Source organism: Tiliqua scincoides, chromosome 7, assembly GCF_035046505.1.
Source record: "Tiliqua scincoides isolate rTilSci1 chromosome 7, rTilSci1.hap2, whole genome shotgun sequence".
NCBI lineage: Eukaryota > Metazoa > Chordata > Lepidosauria > Squamata > Scincidae > Tiliqua > Tiliqua scincoides.
Window position 1 is genome coordinate 30,640,351 of NC_089827.1, and position 21,127 is coordinate 30,661,477.

At 45.1% G+C, this 21,127-nt stretch overlaps 1 protein-coding gene across 2 annotated transcripts in view; it reads left to right on the plus strand.

The window, feature by feature from the left end:
* The window catches only part of PLXNA4 (plexin A4), a 705,695-nt gene that overhangs the window by 647,773 nt on the left and 36,795 nt on the right, over positions 1–21,127 (plus strand). For both annotated transcript variants that reach the window (XM_066633821.1, XM_066633822.1), the window contains 2 exons: positions 5,964–6,063; positions 14,703–14,893. In XM_066633821.1, coding sequence (XP_066489918.1) covers positions 5,964–6,063; positions 14,703–14,893 — 291 coding nt within the window. The remainder of the gene's footprint in view (positions 1–5,963; positions 6,064–14,702; positions 14,894–21,127) is intronic.

A 21,127-nucleotide genomic window follows, 5' to 3' on the forward strand; every position in this document is an offset into this window, starting at 1 on the left:
ACGTGGATAGGGGGGATTCTACTTTACCCAGGCTTCGCGCACTGGAGAGAACACACTGTTTCAGAACCACCATTCAGAGCGTGATACCATAGTCTTCCGAGATGAGACTATGCCAACAAGAGAATTTAAACCTGCCAACCAAATCCCATATTACACTGGTACACAAATTTGTTCAATGGAAAAGGCCAGAGGATGTTTTCCTTTGGATCTACAGCCTCCTACTTGCATGAATCCAAAGAGCTCTTAAATGTAACACACACACACACACACACACTATATTTGGTATCTATACAAATTCAAATCCTTGCATTTTTTTCACATCCTACACATATGCCACATTTTTAATAATAATAACAACAACAACAACTTTATTTTTACCCGAAGGGACTCAAGGGGAGAGTTTACAACAGATTAAAAAACATAATTTAAAACAAATAAAAACATATTAACACATATCATAAAAACAGCAGTCAGATTAAAATATAGGTAAAAAGAGCATAGAGCAGCAGCAAATCATAAACGAATCAGGCCTGTAAAAAATATTAAAAGATGTTTAAAAGATGTTAAAAAGGCCGAGAACTCAGAAGGCTGGTTTAAACAGAAGGGTCTTCAGGCCTCGCCGAAAGGTCTCAAGAGAGGGAGCCATTCTTAAGTCAAGGGGAAGGGAGTTCCATAGCATTGGTGCCACTACTGAGAAGGCCCTATTTCTTGCCGCCGCTCCACGTACCTCCCTAGACGGCGGCACTTGTAAAAAGGCCTTCTCTGATGACCTAAGAGGACGAGCCTGATTGTATGGGAGTCTCTAAGATACCCTGGCCCAGAGCAGTATAGGGCTTTAAAGGTCAAAACCAGCACCTTGAATTCGACCCAGAAACGAATGGGCAGCCAATGCGGCCGCTGGAGAAGCGGACTGACAGGGTCGAACCGCGTACCTCCAGTAACCACATGGGCCGCCACATTCTCCACTAGTTGCAGTTTCCAAACCATCTTCAAGGGCAGCCCCACATAGAGCGCGTTACAGTAATCTAACCTTGATGTCACCGAGGCATGGATCACCATGGCCAGGTCTGCACGATCCAAGTACGGCCGCAGCTAGCGCACCAGCTGAAGCTGAGCGAAGGCCCCCCCAGCCACAGCTGCCACCTGGGAATCCAGGAGCAGCTGCGAGTCCAGGTCCCCAAGCTGCGGACCTGCTCCTTCAGGGGGAGTGCAACCCCATTCAGCGCAAGCCGATAGTCCAGCACCTGCATCGAGGATTTCCGAACCAGGAGAGCCTATGTCTTATCCAGATTTAATTTCAGCTTGTTAGCCCCCATCCAGATTCTCACTGCTTCCAGACAGTGCTCCAGGCCCTCAACTGGCACCCTGGAGTCTGGAGAAAAGGAGAGATAGAGCTGGGTGTCATCGGCATATTGATGGCACCCCACTCCAAACCCCCGGATGACCTCTCCCAGCGGTTTCATGTAGATGTTAAATAGCATGGGGGACAGAATTGAGCCCTGTGGCACCCCGCACCTCAAGGGTAGTAGACAAAAGCCATTTATGCAGCTACATTCAGGAGCAATTTTGTATCGGAAGACTTGGCCCTACAGGGCACAAAGGAAGCCTCTAGAATTCTACACAAACCCACATCATTCTCCTATTGATAGACAACAGTGAATTATTTTATTCATCACATCTGTGTCCCACCCCTCCTTCTAGGAGCATATATACCGCAGATTCTCACCTATAAGTCAATCTCACGGATAAGTCGAGGGCAGGTTTGAGAAAAATCATGGAATGTTTTGTGACATTCCTCTGATAAGACAGGGGTTAAATTTGACTATATATAAGTCTGACTATAGTTTTGTCTGATTTTACCCAAGGCCAAATCCTGAAAAATAACCTACCAGTAATTGTTACCTAAGAACTGTACAGTCTCTAATTTGTTAAAAATATGGTAAAAGAACATCAGATACATTTTTATTCTTTGGGAATAGTGGTTCCCAACCTGTGGTATATGTACCCCCAGGGGCACTCGACAGGACCTTTAGGGGTACTTTAAAAAGAATTGAATAATGGCAGAAAAAGGCAGGTAGTGCTCCAGAATGCCTTGCAGGGCCAGCAAGGTAGGAAGGGAGGTAGCTAGTTGGCTGTGAAAGCCACACCCGTATACCTAGTTTTTGGTCATCAATTCACGAATCAGTGATTGAAAACCAGCACCGTAAAAAAGCTGGGTTTTTATTTCAATGGAAGCCTTTAGCCCTTTTCTCAGGAGGAGAATAAAAGGTTAACTTTGACTAAAGTTTGCCAAGGAGGTTACAGTGGAGTTAACTGCCCTCTAATTATCTCTGTATTGTTTATCTGGTGCCACAATTTACTTAAAAACCCTGACCCCTTAGCAATCTTGAAGATAAGTTGAGGTGATGATCTAAGCTTGATTTATTGGCAGAAATTTCTCACCCTATAGGCAAGTATATATGGGCCTATCCCATTTAGTACTCACAAGGCACCTGAGAGGTGGGCTAGGCTGAGGGCTACTGACTTGTCCAAGGCTACACAGGGACCTCAGTAGCTGGCAAGAAAACACAGAAAAAAAATTTCAAGAATTAAAAAAATTATGCCAAAGGGAAAAAGAAATGGGCAGAAAACAAGGCACTTGCAGAAATTGAACAATTACAACAGTGCAACCAGGTGGAAAGTTAGCCAAAAGCTTAAAAAGATGAAAACAAAAATAACAAAAATGTTTCTTTTGGGATATTTTCCTACTCTGTGTTCTCATGATAGTTCAAATTCTCAGTTCCTACAATCACACCTGGTGATTCTGGCCAAGGCAGTAAATACACTGGATGAGAGACTAAGATAAATGTGCACTGAGTGTATCATTACCCTGCTTTTTATAATCTCTGGGTATTATGTAGCTTTTACCTGTTGGATTGGTTACTTGAGAACATCTGAGTCCTTTGACAGGTGTGCAGGTGTGTCCAAACATTTTGGCAGGAGGGCCACATCATCTTTCTGTCACTGTGTCAGGGCCGGGGGGATTGAGTTACATCTAAAAATTTGAATAAATTTACATAAATGAATATATTAGAGATGGAACATTTAAATGAATGAATAAAAGGCCTATGAAAGCAAGTCTGGTCTTCCCTTTGCTGCCTCTGCAGATGTGATACAGCAAGCAGTGGGGGGAGCCCTCGAGGAAGAAGTCACCCTCATGCTAAGAGCAGTTGCATTGGGCCAGCACGGGCTCTAGCAAGTCTCCTGAGGGCCAGAGACTCACTGGAGACTAGGGGTTCCCTGCGGGCCAGATTGAGAGTCCCCGAGGGCCGCAAGTGAGTGGGGTTTGGGCACCCCTGCCTTAGAGGATCAGGTGAGCTTTATAATCCAATGAGCTGGCTCAAAGCCAATTTCTTGGTTTATTGGTTTATTGGTTTATTGGTTAGTTAAGGAAGAAGGAGAAGGTCAAAATATGGGAAAAAATGGCAGTTACTCCAAAATGACTGGCAGCCCAATCCTATTCCGGGAGTAAGCCCCATTGACCCCATTGACCCCATTGACTCCATCAAAACTTTAGATATAGGCTGATGGGTTCTGAGCTGTCTGTGACAGATCAGGAGAGAGATCTTGGGGTGGTGGTGGACAGGTCGATGAAAGTGTCGACCCAATGTGTGGCGGCAGTGAAGAAGGCCAATTCTATGCTTGGGATCATTAGGAAGGGTATTGAGAACAAAATGGCTAGTATTATAATGGCTAGTATTATAATGCCGTTGTACAAATCGATGGTAAGGCCACACCTGGAGTATTGTGTCCAGTTCTGGTCGCCGCATCTCAAAAAAGACATAGTGGAAATGGAAAAGGTGCAAAAGAGAGCGACTAAGATGATTACGGGGCTGGGGCACCTTCCTTATGAGGAAAGGCTACGGCGTTTGGGCCTCTTCAGCCTAGAAAAGAGACGCCTGAGGGGGTACATGATTGAGACATACAAAATTATGCAGGGGATGGACAGAGTGGATAGGGAGATGCTCTTTACACTCTCACATAATACCAGAACCAGGGGACATCCACTAAAATTGAGTGTTGGGCGGGTTAGGACAGACAAAAGAAAATATTTCTTTACTCAGCGCGTGGTCGGTCTGTGGAACTCCTTGCCACAGGATGTGGTGCTGGCGTCTAGCCTAGACGCCTTTAAAAGGGGATTGGACGAGTTTCTGGAGGAAAAATCCATTATGGGGTACAAGCCATGATGAGTATGCGCAACCTCCTGATTTTAGGAATGGGTTAAGTCAGAATGCCAGATGTAGGGGAGGGCACCAGGATGAGGTCTCTTGTTATCTGGTGTGCTCCCTGGGGCATTTGGTGGGCCGCTGTGAGATACAGGAAGCTGGACTAGATGGGCCTATGGCCTGATCCAGTGGGGCTGTTCTTATGTTCTTATGTTCTTAGTGGGACTTACTTCTGAGTAGAGATGCATAGGATTGGGCTGTCAGTAGTTCTTCAGGCTGCTGATATACAGTGGCTTCACCTAGGGTTTGCGTCACCAGGTGTGAGAGGCCAGCACATCACCCCCATGCAGTGGGCATGGCAACACCCTGGGTGATGGGCGTGGCAGTGTACCTTTGCCCCACCCCCTCTGGTTTTTTTGCTGTACCTTTAGATATAACAGATATTTCAATGCTGTTTGGTTCATTGCATTCTGCATGAAATTACACATTGATTGATGTATAACATGATGGTATTATTCCTACAAACTGTGATTTTGATCACTTGTGGTGTCGCTCTGCCCCAGGGTGTCAACTTACCAACACCTTCTTGCAGCAGTTCTCAAACTGTTAGCACCAGGACCCACTTTTTAGAACAACAATCTGTCCAGGACCCACCAGAAGTGATGTCTTGAGAAAAAAAAAGAAGTGATGTCTTGGCTGGAAGTGACATCATAAAGCAAATTAAAATAAATAATCATAAATAATTAAATTACAGTAAAACAAATAATTAAATAAGGGGAAGGCAACCCTTTTCCACCAAGTGAATTTTCTCTCTAGCCTGCTTGCAATACCCACCCCCCAAAAAAATAAATAAGATTTTCAGACTTACCCAACCTTCAATTTAATTTCTGTTTAAAACAGATCACTGTCAGGATCCACCTGGCTTTGCAAGTCTCAAAAAGAAAAAAGTTCACCTTACCATTTGAAACCTCTTTTTATTCTCTTTATGGGGGGGGGGCTGCCTTCTGGAGCATTTGCTGAGCTCCAGTCCCATCAGATTGGGACCATTCTGGTGGACGCACATTCCACTTTGCCTGGCCTGGCCACGAGCCAAGGCATGTTTGCTTACTCACGAGTAAACACAACTGAGTGGCTTAGTTTCACTTTCCATAGGGCTCAATACATTTGCCAGTTTGGAGGGAGGGACCTCCTTCTCGGGTGTTTTTGGGGGGCTGCATTCATTGGATCAGGATCATTCTGGTATCGTTGGATTCCTCTCAGCCTGCCATTTTCGACTAACTAAGGCAAGCTTGCCTACTCACGAATATATGCACAGTAGGGCTCAGTTTCACTTTCCATAGGGTTCCATGCATTATTTGTTTTCTGGTTTTTTGACAATAGCATTTGTTAGAAAAGAGATATTTCACTCCAGTTTTGTTATTGCATTCTGCTGTAAATTCCACATCCAACGGTATATAGCATGATGGTATTATTCCTAACCACCGTGATCTTAGCGTGTTACCCCCCCCAGTGTGCGTCACCCCCCCATACGTCACCCAGTGCAGCCCACACCCCCCCAGCGATGCCACTGCTGATATATAATTCAGGAGACTCATTAAGTGATAGGAAAATCAAATCAGGTGAACAAATAGGAGGTGGAAAAGCAAATGTTCTCACCACAGCACCCCAAAGGTGCTGCGCCTCACTTCCCACCAGGTTTTTTGCTCACTCTTTTTCCTTTGCCTGCATCTTGTTGACAAGGGCTCTTTCCTTTTCTAGGTGCCAGATGGTTCTGTGGTAGCCCTTGTATCCAAGCAAGTTACAGCCTACAACGTAGTCAACAATTCCACTGTTTCCAGGACCTCTGCGAGCAAGTATGGTAAGTATCTGCATACCATGACAGTAGAACCCACAATAAAAGGGAACAAACAGCATAGGCCAGTGATTCTCAAACTTTTTGGGACACTTATACTCAAAGTAAGTCTTTGTGGGGGCAGATTGCGTCACTAAGGGGGAGCGAGGGGGTGCTTTTACTCACTTAGGGCTGTAGTAGGCTCCAGAAGGTGTGGGGGGCATTCCACAGGCTTGGAATGTTGAGAAGAAAGCAAGCACAAACCACTTCCAATTTGTGAACACAATAAGGAACTAGTTTACACTCACTTTTTTCTCAACATTTGAAGCCTCAGGGAGCCCTGAAGAGGGCTGCACAGGGCTCCCCATATTTTTTGGAGCCTGCTGCAGCCCTAACAAAAGTACCCCCCTCACCTCTCCCTTAGTGACATGATCCTGGGGATCATGTCATTGCCTCTCCTCTTCCCCTGCCCCTTAAAGCGACAGGGGAACCTTTATACGAACTGTTGGATTGTGACCCACCAGTTTGAGTACCACTGGCATAGGCCGTACTACTAAAGACATGCACTTCCCCCTTATAAGCTCCAATGACAGGCACATCACTAGAGTTGCTTTCAAGTGTGGCAGTTCTGAAGAGCAAGCCACCTGGCACATGAAACAGAGATCAAAGTCAGCAATTCCCAACTGGTGAACACAAGTGAAGGCTTACTTGAGAAGTAGGATGAACCTACAAGATTTCTTGGCAAACAAATGTTCCCAAATCTCAGGTACCAATGGCCTTGAAGGTGAGGGCAGATAGGTGCAAGGAAAGGGTGCTTTCCCATGCTGGCCAATCTTTCCATTGAATGTTGGGGCTAGTTTGCCTCCAGCTGTGCTTCTGGTTTCAGAGACCTGGGATAGACACTTGCAGAACTGGTAGGAGAGGAAAAGGTTAAATAGTCCCCTCCCACCTGCTGATTATCATAACAAAGAAAAGACAGGACTGGGTTTTTCCCAGTTTTACATTCAGACTCACTGAAATCAGTGGGACTTCCTTCTGGATTGTACTGGGCTGTGGTATCACTGTTTGGAGAAGCAGAAATTGGTGCTGTCTCAAAGTGGCTCCCCATTTTTGCCATCCAGTTGCCAGCAGCAAATATGGGGCCATTTTGATCATTGAGGGGGATGGGTGGGTGAAACCTCCTAGTAGTTCTGCTGATAATATTTTCTCCCCAGAACAGGGGTGCCTAAACCCTGGCCCACGGGCCATTTGCGGTCTCCAATGAGCATCTGGACCTCCAGAGACTTGCTGGAGCCTGTGCTGGCCCCACACAACAGCTCTCATTGTGAGGCTGGCTGTTTGACCTCTTGCGTGAGCTGTAGGATGAAAGCTCCCTCCACTGCTTGCTGCTTCACATCTGTGATCTGCTTCAGCAGCAGTGAAGGAAAGGCCTGCCGTGCTTTGTGCAAGGCCTTTTATAGACCTTCATTCATTCATATAAGTTCCATCATTTATATATTCATATTTGAAATGTAAATTAATTCTTTTTCTTCCCGGCCCCCAACACAGTGTCAGAGAGATGATGTGACCCTCCTGCCAAAAACTTTGGACACCCCTGCCCCAGAATATTCAGAACTGTGTCTCATCACATCATAGAAGTGTTCCTTGGTGATTCTTGGAGAAATATTGTGGCTGCCAGGTGGCAGTCATTCAAAAGAGCACTGGAAAGTTTTCCACCCCTCAACATTACCCTCACCTACAACACTGCAAAGGAAGCAACCTCCCCCTTGTCTCCCCAATCTAGGATCAAAAGTCCAGCAGCTGTGGGATCACGCTCTCTGCCTCCACCTGACACTACCTCTTGAACTGAACTGTGCCTCTCTCTTTCATGGTGGCCATGGGATACCCACTGCCTGTGAGGAAGAGGTGGGGACAGAGGAGGAGAACGTAAAAATATGATTTTATGTTCTTGTATGTGTAGACTTTTGATGTAATTCGCCTTGGGGGGCCTCTCTGGAGGCCATAAGGATAAAAATCTCAAAATAAATAACTTTCTGCTCAGCCCTGTTGAACAGAATAAGGAAGTTTTCACATATCTCCACTTGTAATATATAGATATAGATATCATTCCTGCTTCTTTACAGAAAAGTGGCAAAGATTTAAAAAAAACTAAGGAAAGGAAAAGAGTAGCCACATCTCATGTGACATATCTTAAGTCAGATCAAGACCCAATAATGGAGGACCAATGGCATACTGCAGACCTATAAGTCAATCTCACAGATAAGTTGAGGACAGATTTTGAGCTAAAAACCATGGAAACTTATATGATGCTTGAATAAGTTGGAGGTTAAACTTAGGGGTTGTCTGACTATAGTTTTGTTTGATTTTATCCAAGGCCAGATCCTGAAAAATAACCTACCAGTAATTGTTACCTAAGAAACTATACAGTCTCTAATTTGCTAAAAATATGGTAAAAGAACATCAGATACATTTTTATTCTTTGGGAACAGTGGTTCCCAACCTGTGGTACATGTACCCCCAGGGCCACTCGAAAGGACCTTTTGGAGTACTTGAAAAAGAATTGAATAATGGCAGAAAAAAGGCAGGTAGTGCTCCAGAATGCCTTTCAGGGCCAGCAAGGCAGAAAGGGAAGTAGCTAGTTGGTTGGGAAAGCCCCACCTGTTTACCTAGCTTTTGGTCATTAATTCATGTATGAATCAGTAATTAAAAACCAGCACAGTAAAAAGCTGAAACATAATATGGAAAGTGATCAATCACCAAGAATTTCTCAGGACACTTCTGGTGCAAAACAGTGGAAAGGCATAGTCTCAGTTCTTCAAAGTGATAAAAAGAGAAAATACTGTGATGAATACATGAAGTCTGGGTTTTCATACAGAGGAGATGAAGAGGAGATGAATATGTTATTCATATTAATTACAAACATTTTGCTAATACAAGGGGTACAATTTCTGGAAATGGGCTGCCAAGGGGTATGCAAGTGAAAAAAGGTTGGGAACCACTGCAGGAGAACCATTAATCAAATCCTTCTTTCAGGTGCCTAGTGTGTTAAGCCAGAGGCTCTACATATAACATACAATTTATAAGACATAACTGGGAGTGTGCAGTTCAATTCAACAAGCAACAAGGAATGACTGTGAGCAAGTGCAGCTGCACATAGTTGCAACTCTATTTACTAAAAAGTAGACCCATTGCTTTTCATGGGTGTTATTCTTAAGTAATGGTGCACTGAATGGTAGTATGGGACTTTGTTTCAAATGGAAATAAGGATTACATCTTGGTGTTACCTCTCCAAAATGCAAGCATTTGCAAAATAGAAGGATGCTTGGTTGATTTCAGTGGAAGCCTTTAGCCCTTTTCTCAGACTAATAAAAGGCTAACTTTGGCCAGAGTTTGCCAGGGAGGATACCATGGAGATTAACAGCCCTCTAATTATCTCTGCATTGCTTCTCTGATGCAGAGACTTGCTTGAAAAGCCCTGACCCCTGAGTGACCTCGCACATAAGGTGAGGCAATGACCTAAGCTTGATTTATTAGCAGAAATTTCTCACCCTATAGGCCTATGGCAGTGTTTCACAAACCATGGGTTGGGGCCCACTAGGTGGGTCGTGAACCAATTTTAGGTGGGTCCCTATTCATTTCAATATTTTATTTTTAATATATTAATTAGGCTTGATGCTACCATGCTATGTGACTGCATTTGGGAAATGTTACTTAAACAACTGTACTTTTAACGGGCTACTATGTGTATGCTTTAAACAATGTTAGTATATGGGACTTCCTCCTGGGTAACTGTGGGTATGATTGCAGCCTAGAATTGTTAACAATGATGTTACTTGATGGTGTTACTTCCGGTCATGACATCACTTCTGGTGGGTCCTAACAGACTCTCATTCTAAAAAGTGGGTCCCGGTGCTAAAAGTTTGAGAACCACTGATCTAGGTAAGTCATGACGAGTGCACTCCAAGATGCTTCTGGCAGTAATTCACTGGTGTAGTTCAGGGGGTGCATGGGGTATCAGGCTTAGGGGGGGCAACAACAAGCAGGGGCAATGTCCCCACATGACTTCCATTAGGCTGCTGCAGTCCTGCTGACACATAGGAGGCTGAGCAACAGTCACCTGCCCAAAGCTATCCTCCTGCCTGCCCAGCCAAGCACTGCCGCTGAGTCCTCCCCCTCCTCACCTGGGCCAAAGCTCAGAGCCCCACCAGCCAGGAGCCTCCCTCAGCTTCCTGCAACTCCTGCCGCCCAGGGATGCCCCACCAGGGCTCCTCTATCATCCCTCGCACTGTAGCCCAGAGAGTCGGTCAGCATCCCTCTCACCTGCATGCTCTCTCTCTCACACACACACACATGCACCCCCCCTCTCTCACATACACACGCAGACATATGCTCTCTTCACACACACCCCACACACACACAGCCAGGCTCCTGTGTGCCAGCAGGGCTGCAGCAGCCTGATGGAAGTTGTGTGGGGTGTTGTTGCACGTTCTTGTCCCCTGCCCCCCCCCCAAAACCTGGAGCATCAAACCTATTTTTCCTCCCCAAAGCCTGGGGCATTACAACCCCTCTCTCTCCCCCCCCAGCTAGCCTCCACACACAACCTCTCCACATCACAAAAGCTCCCCCCCCAGACACACACACTTACACGGTGGGGGGGGTGCCTTCACTCACCTCATCCAGCGGCTAATGTAAGCCCCCCCCAAGCTGGTAGCAACCTGCCATCCCAAAGAGAAGTGAGAGTCTCAGTTCTCACCATGAGGTGAGAATCCAGAATTCTCACAGAATTCAGAGGTTATGTGTGTCTTGAGAATTAAAGTTTTGGTTGGACTTTCCACCTGTTCATTGCAGCAGAGAGATAATGTGATCCCCTATTTATGTGCACATTGCAAACTCTGTAAGGCTGCAGTCCTGTGCACACTTTCCTGGAAGTAAACTTCACTGAACACAACGGAACTTACTTCTGAGTAGATATGAATAGGATTGCGCTATGAAAGTACAAGTACTTTCAGCAAGTGCTTGCTATTTCAAAATATTAACTAACATTTCTCATTCACTCTAACAAATAAAAATATTTTAATTTTAATTAATTAATTTAATTTGATACTGCAGGGGAGGGGGACTACAGAATCTTCTTTGCACCGAGTAGCAACTGGGTTAGCTACGCCACTGCAGTAATTAATACAGTTTTCAATGCAATAATTAGGCTTCCAAGCTAGATATTGTGCTTATGGTAACACTTGCTCTTTGCCAATGGCAGGTGGCAGTTTTGTCCCGCTTTAGACATTAGCCTTATAAAACGTGATGTTCCCTATCTTATGCAATGTTTTACATATTCCTCTCTGAAATCTATATGAGCACCTGCCAAAATCACACTCTGAGAACAAGGACACAGAGCCAGAATTATAGACACAAAAGCACAGCATGATGAGGAACTGATTGCATTTGTTTATTCATGCATTCAGATTTACAATCTACCCTAAAAAAAAAGAACTCTAGGCAAGGGATCTCAATGGTAGATTCAAAATACAATCATGTGTACAATGCATACATTCAACATGTATACAATATACAAGAATCCAGAAATGGCAAAAATCTAGTCAAGTGCTAGACAACTCAACAGTGAAGGATGACAAAAGGAGGTAACAATAATCATGTTGGCTGGGTGACCCTTCTTTGTTTCCAGTTACCTCATAACCAGTTGGGACTTGAGTCCTCAAAATAAGATATAGTTACCTACACACCATGTGATAATTCTCTAGTTCCTTTCTCTGCCACAAAGAGGTCTCAGCCTGAAGGCATATGGGGGTGGGGGGTGGAATCAGTGTGTATGTGGGAGGGAATGAAGGGTGATGGTCAGGTCAGCAGGAGTGTGATCATATCTGTCAAAGCATCCTTGATGCCTTGGTTAATGAACCAAACAGCAATATTCTCAAAGCTAGAAATGGCTGGTAGAGTGCCAGTTCCTAACTACTAAAGCAGTGGTTCTCAGTGGCTCCCCTGATCCCTGTGGCCATTGGTCATGGCTCCCCATTTATTTTATTTGATTTATACTCCACCTTTCTCCCCAAAGGGCACCCAAGGCGGCTTACATAACCCCACTTCAATTACCTCCAAAATTGGGATGAAGGTGTTATAATTATGCAAACAACCATAGAAAAAGTGAATTTGAAGGCACCTTGTTGTTGGCATCCTTCAGTCTCAGAAGACTATGGTATCGCGCTCTGAATGGTGGTTCTGGAACAGAGTGTCCTCTCCAGTGCGCGAAGCCTGGGTAAAGTAGATATGGAGGATAGACTGTTTCCCATGCAGCAAATCCCCCCTGTCCACATCACTGAAATGGTCCAATGGAAAGGCAGAGGCCAATACGGTTGGTTTCAGTGGCGTCACAGGAGTTGCCAGAACGTGACTGTGTTCAGCCATGAACTGCCTCAGGGACTCCGGCTCTGGATTTTGCCATGAGGTTGACTCCTGAAGCCTTTTCCATAACTGGATGTAGCCACAAGGCAGTGGAGGTTTGGGATCAGAGTTTTCCTTCTCTCAGATGAGCTGCCTTCCCAGGCTGACGAGTCCCATCTACCCAGTGGCTGTTTAATTGCCTCTTACAAGTACAGCCAAACTGAGGGCCCCAGCCCCCAGGGAACAAAAAAAACTAGAGAAGCCAGGGCTGCCAGCACCCTAGGTTTGTTAGCAGCAAACCCGGAGGATTTTGGAAAGGGACTTTTTTGTTTCTTGTAAGGGGGGAAGAAGTGAAGAAATTTGCTGGGGGAGAAACAGACTTTGTTTTGAGTAATTCTGCTTATTGCAAACTGATGAGAAACGAGAGACCCAGGCTGCAGTCCTAACCACTCTTTCCTGGGAGTACAACTCATTGAACACAATGGAATTTACTTCTGAGTAGACATGCATCATTATGATGCCAGAGACTGTTTATCTTATAGTAGCAGCCAATGTGGGATGCCAAAAAGAAAAAAAAAAAGCAGGAGAAAAAAGGGGATGGCTGAAAAAGTAATGTGTATTTTTATTTTTTAATTATTTTGGGAGACAAAGTTTGACCGATCAAGTGCGGCCTTTTTTTCTTTTTGGGGGGGTGGAAGGAAGAAGAGAAAGAGGTGATGATCCTTGGCTAAGCTGACACAGAGTTCTCACTCTGTGAGAACTCACCACCAAAGTAGATAGTGGTTCACTCACTCCCTGACTGAAACACAGAGAGATGCCACCCCACTTTCCCCAGACTGTGAGAGCCCAAGCCTATGCATATCTACATAGAAGTAAGTCTCATTACTGTCCCATTACAGAAGTGAGTAGGGACTTATTCCCAGGAAAGTATGAATAGGATGAAGTTCTGGGCTCCTCCCTCCTGGAAGCTTCCCTCCCAGTACAGAGGAGGCTCCTGCTAGCCAAGCCTTCTCCAAATGGTTGCCAACTGACCTCTCTCTCCGGGGGGTAAGCTCCACTAGGGAGGCTCCATCACTCCCTCTCCACCATGTTTCACACTCCCCTCACCTCATACTGCCCCACCCACCTCATTCACAGCTAAAGCCACTGCTTTTTCCCATAGGAAAAAGCAGCAAGTAGGGAGGCTACTACATGCAGCTGAGCTGCTATGTTCACTTCTCTCCCTGCATGACACCCATAGGGGCTTTCTCCGCCTCCCCAGACTGTTGGGACACACAGATTGAACTCAGCACTAAAGATTTCACCTGCTTACATTTTGACTATACTTTTTTTCCAAAGGTAACAGCACTTAAGATATGCTTAGCCCATGGGACAGAGCAGAATCATTAGCAATACATACAGTAAAGAGCAGTATTAAAGAAAAACATAAGAAATGCTTTGCTGGATCAGATCAAAGATCCATCAAACTTAGTATTCTGTTTCCAGTTGATACCTCTGAGCATTCACAAGTGAGATGTGAAGCTGAGAGTCATCTCCTCATGCTTGTCCCTAATGTATAGTAATCGGAGATATACTGTCTGAACATAGAGGTTCTGTTCCTCCTTACCATAGCTCAGTGAGAATTGCCTTGTGTGATTACAGCAAGCATAGATGTACACCTACAGGGCAAGAAATTTCTGCCAATAAATCAAGCTTAGATCATCACCTTGCCTTATGTTCGAGGTCACTAAGGGGTCAGAGCTTTTCAAGCAAGTCTCTGCATGAGAGAAGCAATGCAGAGAGGGCTGTTAATCTCCACAGTAACCTCCCTAGCAAACTCTGGCCAAAGTTAACCTTTTATTCTCCTCCTGAGAAAAGGCTAAAGGCTTCCATTGAAATCAAGCAAGCATCCTTCCAAATACCTAATTGTAATTAGGTAACAATTACTGGTAGGTAATTTCAGAATCTGGCTTCCATAAAATCAGACAAAACTACAGTCAGAAACCCCCCTAAGTTGAACACTCCTCCCCCAACTTATGCATGCATAAGAAAATTCTGTGATTTTGTCACAGAATTCTGTGACATAGAAAATTCTGTGATTTTGGTTCAAAAGCCTGTCCTCGACTTATCTGTGAGATGAACTTATAGGCAAGTGTTTGCAGTATTTATCTTGACATGGTTTGTCCAAGTTTGATTCTCATTCATAGGAGAGCAGTGATCTGGTTTCATATACAATGTTTACTTGTCCTTGAAGAAAGCATCCTGAAGCCATGAGGTTTTTTTGCTTTCAGAAAATATGATCCGTTACACAGGAAGCCCGGACAGCTTGCGCTCCCGTACACCTATGATTACACCAGACCTGGAGAGCGGGGTCAAGATGTGGCACCTAGTTAAGAATCATGAACATGGTGATCAGAAGGAGGGCGACAGAGGGAGCAAGATGGTATCAGAGATCTATCTGACCAGGCTGTTGGCCACCAAGGTATGGAAAGATGGGGAGAGGGTGGGAAGGTGTGATGGAGAGAGTTCTGAAGCCTGAGAAGGTAATCACTCATTTGGTAGGAAGGAAATGCCCACTTGACCCTTGCCCTGCATGGCTGAGAGGAAATAGGGAACTGGCTCTGTGGGCAGGTAAATGCATCACTGAATGGCAGTATGGAACCAATTTGTTCAGTGATTTGCCCCCTCCAAGAAGCCTTCTTTGGATTCTGCCATATTGGAGAATTAGCAGTCAGTCTCAAATCTCCCAGTTTGGAAACCTGTAAGTACAGGTGTGTCCTCAGTATCCATGGGGGTTCCATTCCTGGAACCACTGTGGATACCAAAATCCGTCGATGTTCAAATCCTCAAATTTGGACACCTAAAATGCTCCTCATCTTGAGGACCTTCTGAGGGGCAGAGATGCCTCCCTGCTCCTCAGAAGGCTTTCTGAGGCCTCCCGAAGGTCAAAAATTACAACTTCCAGTTTTCAGCTGAAAACCAGAAGTCATTTTTGACCTTCCAGAGGCATCAGAAGGTACTCCAGATGTGACCAGAGCACAAATTCCATTGCCTCTGAAGGTTACAGACTGGACCCACCCCATGAGTTCAGAAGCTGTGGATTATCAAATCCATGGGTTCTGAATCCACAGGTAACATGAGTCGCCTGTAGTTAGAAACAACAACCAACCATGTATCAGATATAAATACCCAAGTATCAAAACCCTGAAAAGTGTTTTGACAAGTTTGCTAATCCTATACAGCCTGTAGTCCCATTGCACCCCACATGGAAAAGATGTTCTGATAGGGTCTGGAGTGCTCAGCACTGCCTCCACCATCAGTTTCCCCTGCCTCAAACTGAGTGTTGCAGCATACACTGAAACTGGGGGATGAGGAGGCCGTAGAGGCCGTTTGCATCATCAGAATGAACACAGCCCATGTTCACTGGTATTCATCCTGATCCTGCATGCAGGAAACTGATCCCCTGATCTTGCAATATTTCTCAGAATACTATACTTAAAGAGTGAAATGCTACATTCTGAGCAGTGACTGACACTGCACCTGCACCTGCACTGACAAACAGGAGTCACCATACTGCACCATACTGCACCATACTGACAAACAGGAGTCAGTATGTTGCCCTAGACAGAGCCATTTGACAAAGGAATGCATCTTCTTCCCATCTGCCAGCCATTTGGGGGCCTTGAAGAAGTTTGAGTTTGCTCTAGTAATACTTTCATAATGCAGTCTGTGGCCTGGAACTCAACTGCTGTTTTCCTATACTGCGTGAGTCATTGAGCAGAAGTAGTCGTAGAGGAGGCCGGAGGAAGAGAAAAAGAGTTCTCAGGCAGGCTGGTAGATGGAGGAACAGCCCCCTCAGCTGAGGTGCCAGCCTGTATAGGGTGTCGAGCAAGCGGGTGAGCACTCAGTCCATCATCACACTCAGCGCTTCATGGGAGATGATTGTCTGACAGCTCTGTAACTCTCTGTAGTTGACTTTTGGACCAGGAACACCACGAATGGCGATTTAACACCAATGCCTTCTTCATGGTGCCATCTCCTTGTTACTCAGTTCCAGCACTTTGTTATTTATGCAGAATTGATTTTGCTGACACCTTCAAAGCACTGCACAGGGCAGGGCAGGCAGAAGTGAACAGTGCTGTGTTTGGGAAGAAAATGACTCTGCCTGAGATCAAGTGGAGACCATCAGCTGAGACTCTGCAACCTTGTGCCACTGAGACTAACCCCCTTGATCTGGTTTGTCCATATCGTGGGAAGAAGTGGTAGAGTTGTGAGGCAGGAGCCTGTTTTGTACCACCTCAAATAATAATAATAACAAAACAACAACAACAACAACAACAACTTTATTTTTACCCCGCCTTTCTCCCCGAAGGGACTCAAGGCAGCTTACAACAGGTTAAAACAGATTAAAAACATAATTTAAAAACAGATAAAAGCATATTAACACATATCATAAAAACAGTAGTCAGATAAAAAGTAGTAAAAAGGTAAAAAGAGCATAGAGCAGCAAGTCATAAAAGAATCAGGCCTGTAAAAAATTAAAAGATGTTGAAAAGATGTTAAAAAGGCCAAGAACTCAGAAGGCTTGTTTAAACAGAAGGGTCTTCAGGCCTCGCTGAAAAGTCTCAAGAGCCTCAAGTCTCAAGAGCCATTCTTAAGTCAAGGGGAAGGGAATTCCATAGAGTTGGCGCCACTACTGGGAAGGTCCTATTTCTAGCCACCGCCCCACATACCACCCTAGGTGGCGGCACTTGTAAAAAGGCCTTCTCTGATGACCTAAGAGGACGAGCCGGATTGTACGGAAGTAGGCGATCTCTAAGATACCCTGGCCCAGAGCAGTATAGGGCTTTAAAAGTCAAAACCAGCACCTTGAATTGGGCCCAGAAACGAATGGGCAGCCAATGTAGCCGCTGGAGAAGCGGACTGACAGAGTCAAACCGCCTACCTCCAGTAACCACACGGGCCGCCGCATTCTGCACTAATTGCAGTTTCCAAACCGTCTTCAAGGGCAGCCCCTTCAAATGCAGGGGACAGGTCACATTAATTTTTTATTTATATGACTTATATGCCGCCTCTCCTTCTGCATAAGTGGAACACTCAAAGCAGCAGCAAAGTAGTGAAAAAGCTGTAAAATGCAAAAAAAAAATAGAAACAAAATATAAAGTGCAATAATTGTAAATATTTTTTGTCCCTGTGTGGAAAAGTCCCTGAAAACAGAAGAGTAATACAAAAAGGAAGTGGACTGGGCAACAATTGTTCCCTCAATGTGTGAATTCTTTAATTGCTGGGAGTTACTTTAAGAAGGGTCAGCATTCTAGTAATGGTGCTCTGTGCCTGTTTTCTGAAGTGGTACACCTCAGCATTCTCCTGCCTCATCCTGCTACATAGAATCATAGAGTTGGAAGGGGCCTAATAGGTCATCTAGTCCAACCCCCTGCCTTCAGCAGGAAATCCTCTTAGAGCATCTCCAACAGGTGCTTGTTGAGCCTCTGCTTGAACGACTCTAGTGAGAGAGAGAGTCCACCATCTCTCTTGGCAATCTGTTCCACTGCCGAACCGCCCTGACTATCAGGAATTTTTTCCTGATGTCTAATTGGAATATCTACCACCGAAAAGGCCCTGTTTCTGGCCGTCTTCCCCTTCACAACTCTCATAAGAACATAAGAACAGCCCCACTGGATCAGACCATAGGCCCATCTAGTCCAGCTTCCTGTATCTCACAGCGGCCCACCAAATGCCCCAGAGAGCACACCAGATAACAAGAGACCTCATCCTGGTGCCCTCCCTTGCATCTGGCCTTCTGACATAGCCCATTTCTAAAATCAGGAGGTTGCGCATACACATCATGGCTTGTACCCCGTAATGGATTTTTCCTCCAGAAACTTGTCCAATTCCCCTTTAAAGGCATCCAGGCTAGACGCCATCACCACATCCTCCGGCAAGGAGTTCCACAGACCAACCACACGCTGAGTAAAGAAATATTTTCTTTTGTCTGTTCTAACTCTCCGAACACTCAATTTTAGTGGATGTCCCCTGGTTCTGGTGTTATGTGAGAGTGTAAAGAGCATCTCCCTATCCATCCCCTGCATAATTTTGTATATCTCAATTTTGTATATCCCCCCTCAGGGCGTCTCTTTTCTAGGCTGAAGAGGCCCAAACGCCATAGCCTTTCCTCATAAGGAAGGTGCCCCAGCCCCGTAATCATCTTAGTCGCTCTCTTTTACACTATGTCTTTTTTGAGATGCGGCGACTAGAACTGGACACAATACTCCAGGTGTGGCCTTACCATTGATTTGTACAACGACATTATAATATTAGCCGTTTTGTTCTCAATACCTTTCCTAATGATCCCAAGCATAGAATTGGCTTCTTAACTGCTGCCGCACATTGAGTCGACACTTTCATTGACCTGTCCACCACCACCCCAAGATCTCTCTCCTGATAATAATAATAATAATAATAATAATAATAATAATAATAATAAACTTTATTTATATCCCGCCCTTCTCCGCAAAGGGACCCAGGACGGCTCAGAACATATTAAAAACAGATTAAAAACATAATTTAACCACAAATAAAAACATACTAAAAACACATTAACATATACCCATAAAAACCATAGTCAGATAAAAAGTCAGATAAAAGGAGCAAAACGTAGTAAATCAGAGGAATCAGGCCTGTAAAAATACTAAAAGATACAGAAAAGATAAGGCCATGCACTCAGAAGGCTTCTTTAAACAAAAATGTCCTCAGGCCTCGCCGAAAAGTCTCAAGGGAGGGAGCCATTCTCAAGTCAAGGGGAAGGGAGTTCCATAATGTTGGTGCCACTACTGAGAAGGCCCTATTTCTTGCCGCCGCCCCACGTACCTCCTTAGGCGGCGGCACTTGTAAAAATCTGTCACAGACAGCTCAGAATCCATCAGCCTATATCTAAAGTTTTGATCTCAATGACGGTACAACCAACAGGGCCCCTTCTGATAACCTCAGAGAATGGACTGGACTGTACGGAAGAAGGCGGTCTCTCAAATACGCTGATCCCAGTTTCTACCCACTGGTTCTAGTTCTACTTTCAGAGACAGCTGAGAATAAATTATTCCCTTCTTCCATATGACAGCCCTTTAGGTTTTTGGAGAGGGCCATCATATCCCCTCTCAGCCTTTTCTTCTCTAGGCTGAACATGCCAAGTTCCCTCAACCTTTCCTCAGAGGACTTGTCCTCCAGCAACGATCATCCTTGTTGCTCTCCTCTGAACCTGCTACAGTTTGCATCTTTTTTAAAGTGGGGTGCCCAGAATTGGACACAATACTCCAGGGTAAAGCACAATGTCTCGTGACTTGGAAGCTTGGCACAATGTCTCGTGACTTGGAAGCTACCGTTCTGTTAATGCAGGCTAAAATTGCATTCGCTTTCTTTGCAGCCGCATCACACTGCTGACTCATGTTCATCCTGTGATCCACTGCAACTCCAAGATCCCGCTCACATGTAGTGCTGCCAAGCCATGTATCTCCCATTTATACCTGCATCTTTGGTTGTTTTTGTCCAAGTGCAGAACTATGCATTCATCCCTGTTGAACTTCATCTTATTCATTTCAGCCCAGTATTCCATTTTGTCTAGGTCTTCCTGAAGTCTTCTACTGTCTTATGTTGTGTTTGCTACTCCTCTCAGTTTGGTGTCATCCGCAAATTTGATGAGGCTCCCTTGTATCCCCTCATCCAAGTCATGATGATAAGACTGACCTCAATCCATCCCTTGCAGGGCCTTGGCTGATGGCTTCTGTCTCTACCTTGTCTCTCAGGCAAATCTGTTTTCTTGTTTATTTTATTTATTGATTGATTTATATTCCGCATTTCTCCCCAAAGGGCACCCAAGGGCTAACAATCAAGATTAAAATACAAAGCAAGATAAAATACAAATGAACATTAAAAAAGAATTATTAAAAACAATCAAAACCAGATAAGATGCAGTCAGCAGATAAAAACACACAGTAAAAGACATAATTTATCAAAGCAGCCCTTATAGGGCATAAGAACATAGAACAGCCCCACTGGATCAGGCCATAGACCCATCTAGTCCAGCTTCCTGTATCTCACAGCAGCCCACCAAATGCCCCAGGGAGCACACCAGATAACAGGAGAGCTGCATCCTGGTGCCCTCCCTTGCATCTGACATAGCCCATTTCTAAATGGGCCTCAAAAACTTTCCGAAATAAAAAAGTCTTCAGGCCCCGCCAGAACGTCAATAATGAGGAAGCTGTTCTCAACTCAAAGGGGAGGGAATTCCACAGTGCAGGCGCCATCACCAAAAAGGCCATTTCTGGCCGCCATCCCCTTCACAACTCTCAATGACGGCACAGTCAACAAGGGCCCCTTCTGATGACCTCAGAGAATGGACCGGACTATACAGAAGAAGGTAGACTCTCAAATACACTGGTCACAAGCTGTTTAGGGCTTTAAAGGTCAAAACCAGCACCCTGAATTCAGCGCGGAAACGAATGGGCAGCCAGGTTGCATGACAAAGTCAAACCGCCAACCTCCAGCAACTACACAAGCCACCACATTCTGCACTAGCTGTAGCTTCCAGACCGTCTTCAGGGGCAGCCCCACGTAGAGCGTGTTACAATAATCTAATCTTAATGTCACCATGGCATGGACCACCATGGCCAGATCCGCCCAAGACAGGTACAGCCGCAGCTGGCGGACCAGCCAAAGCTGGGCA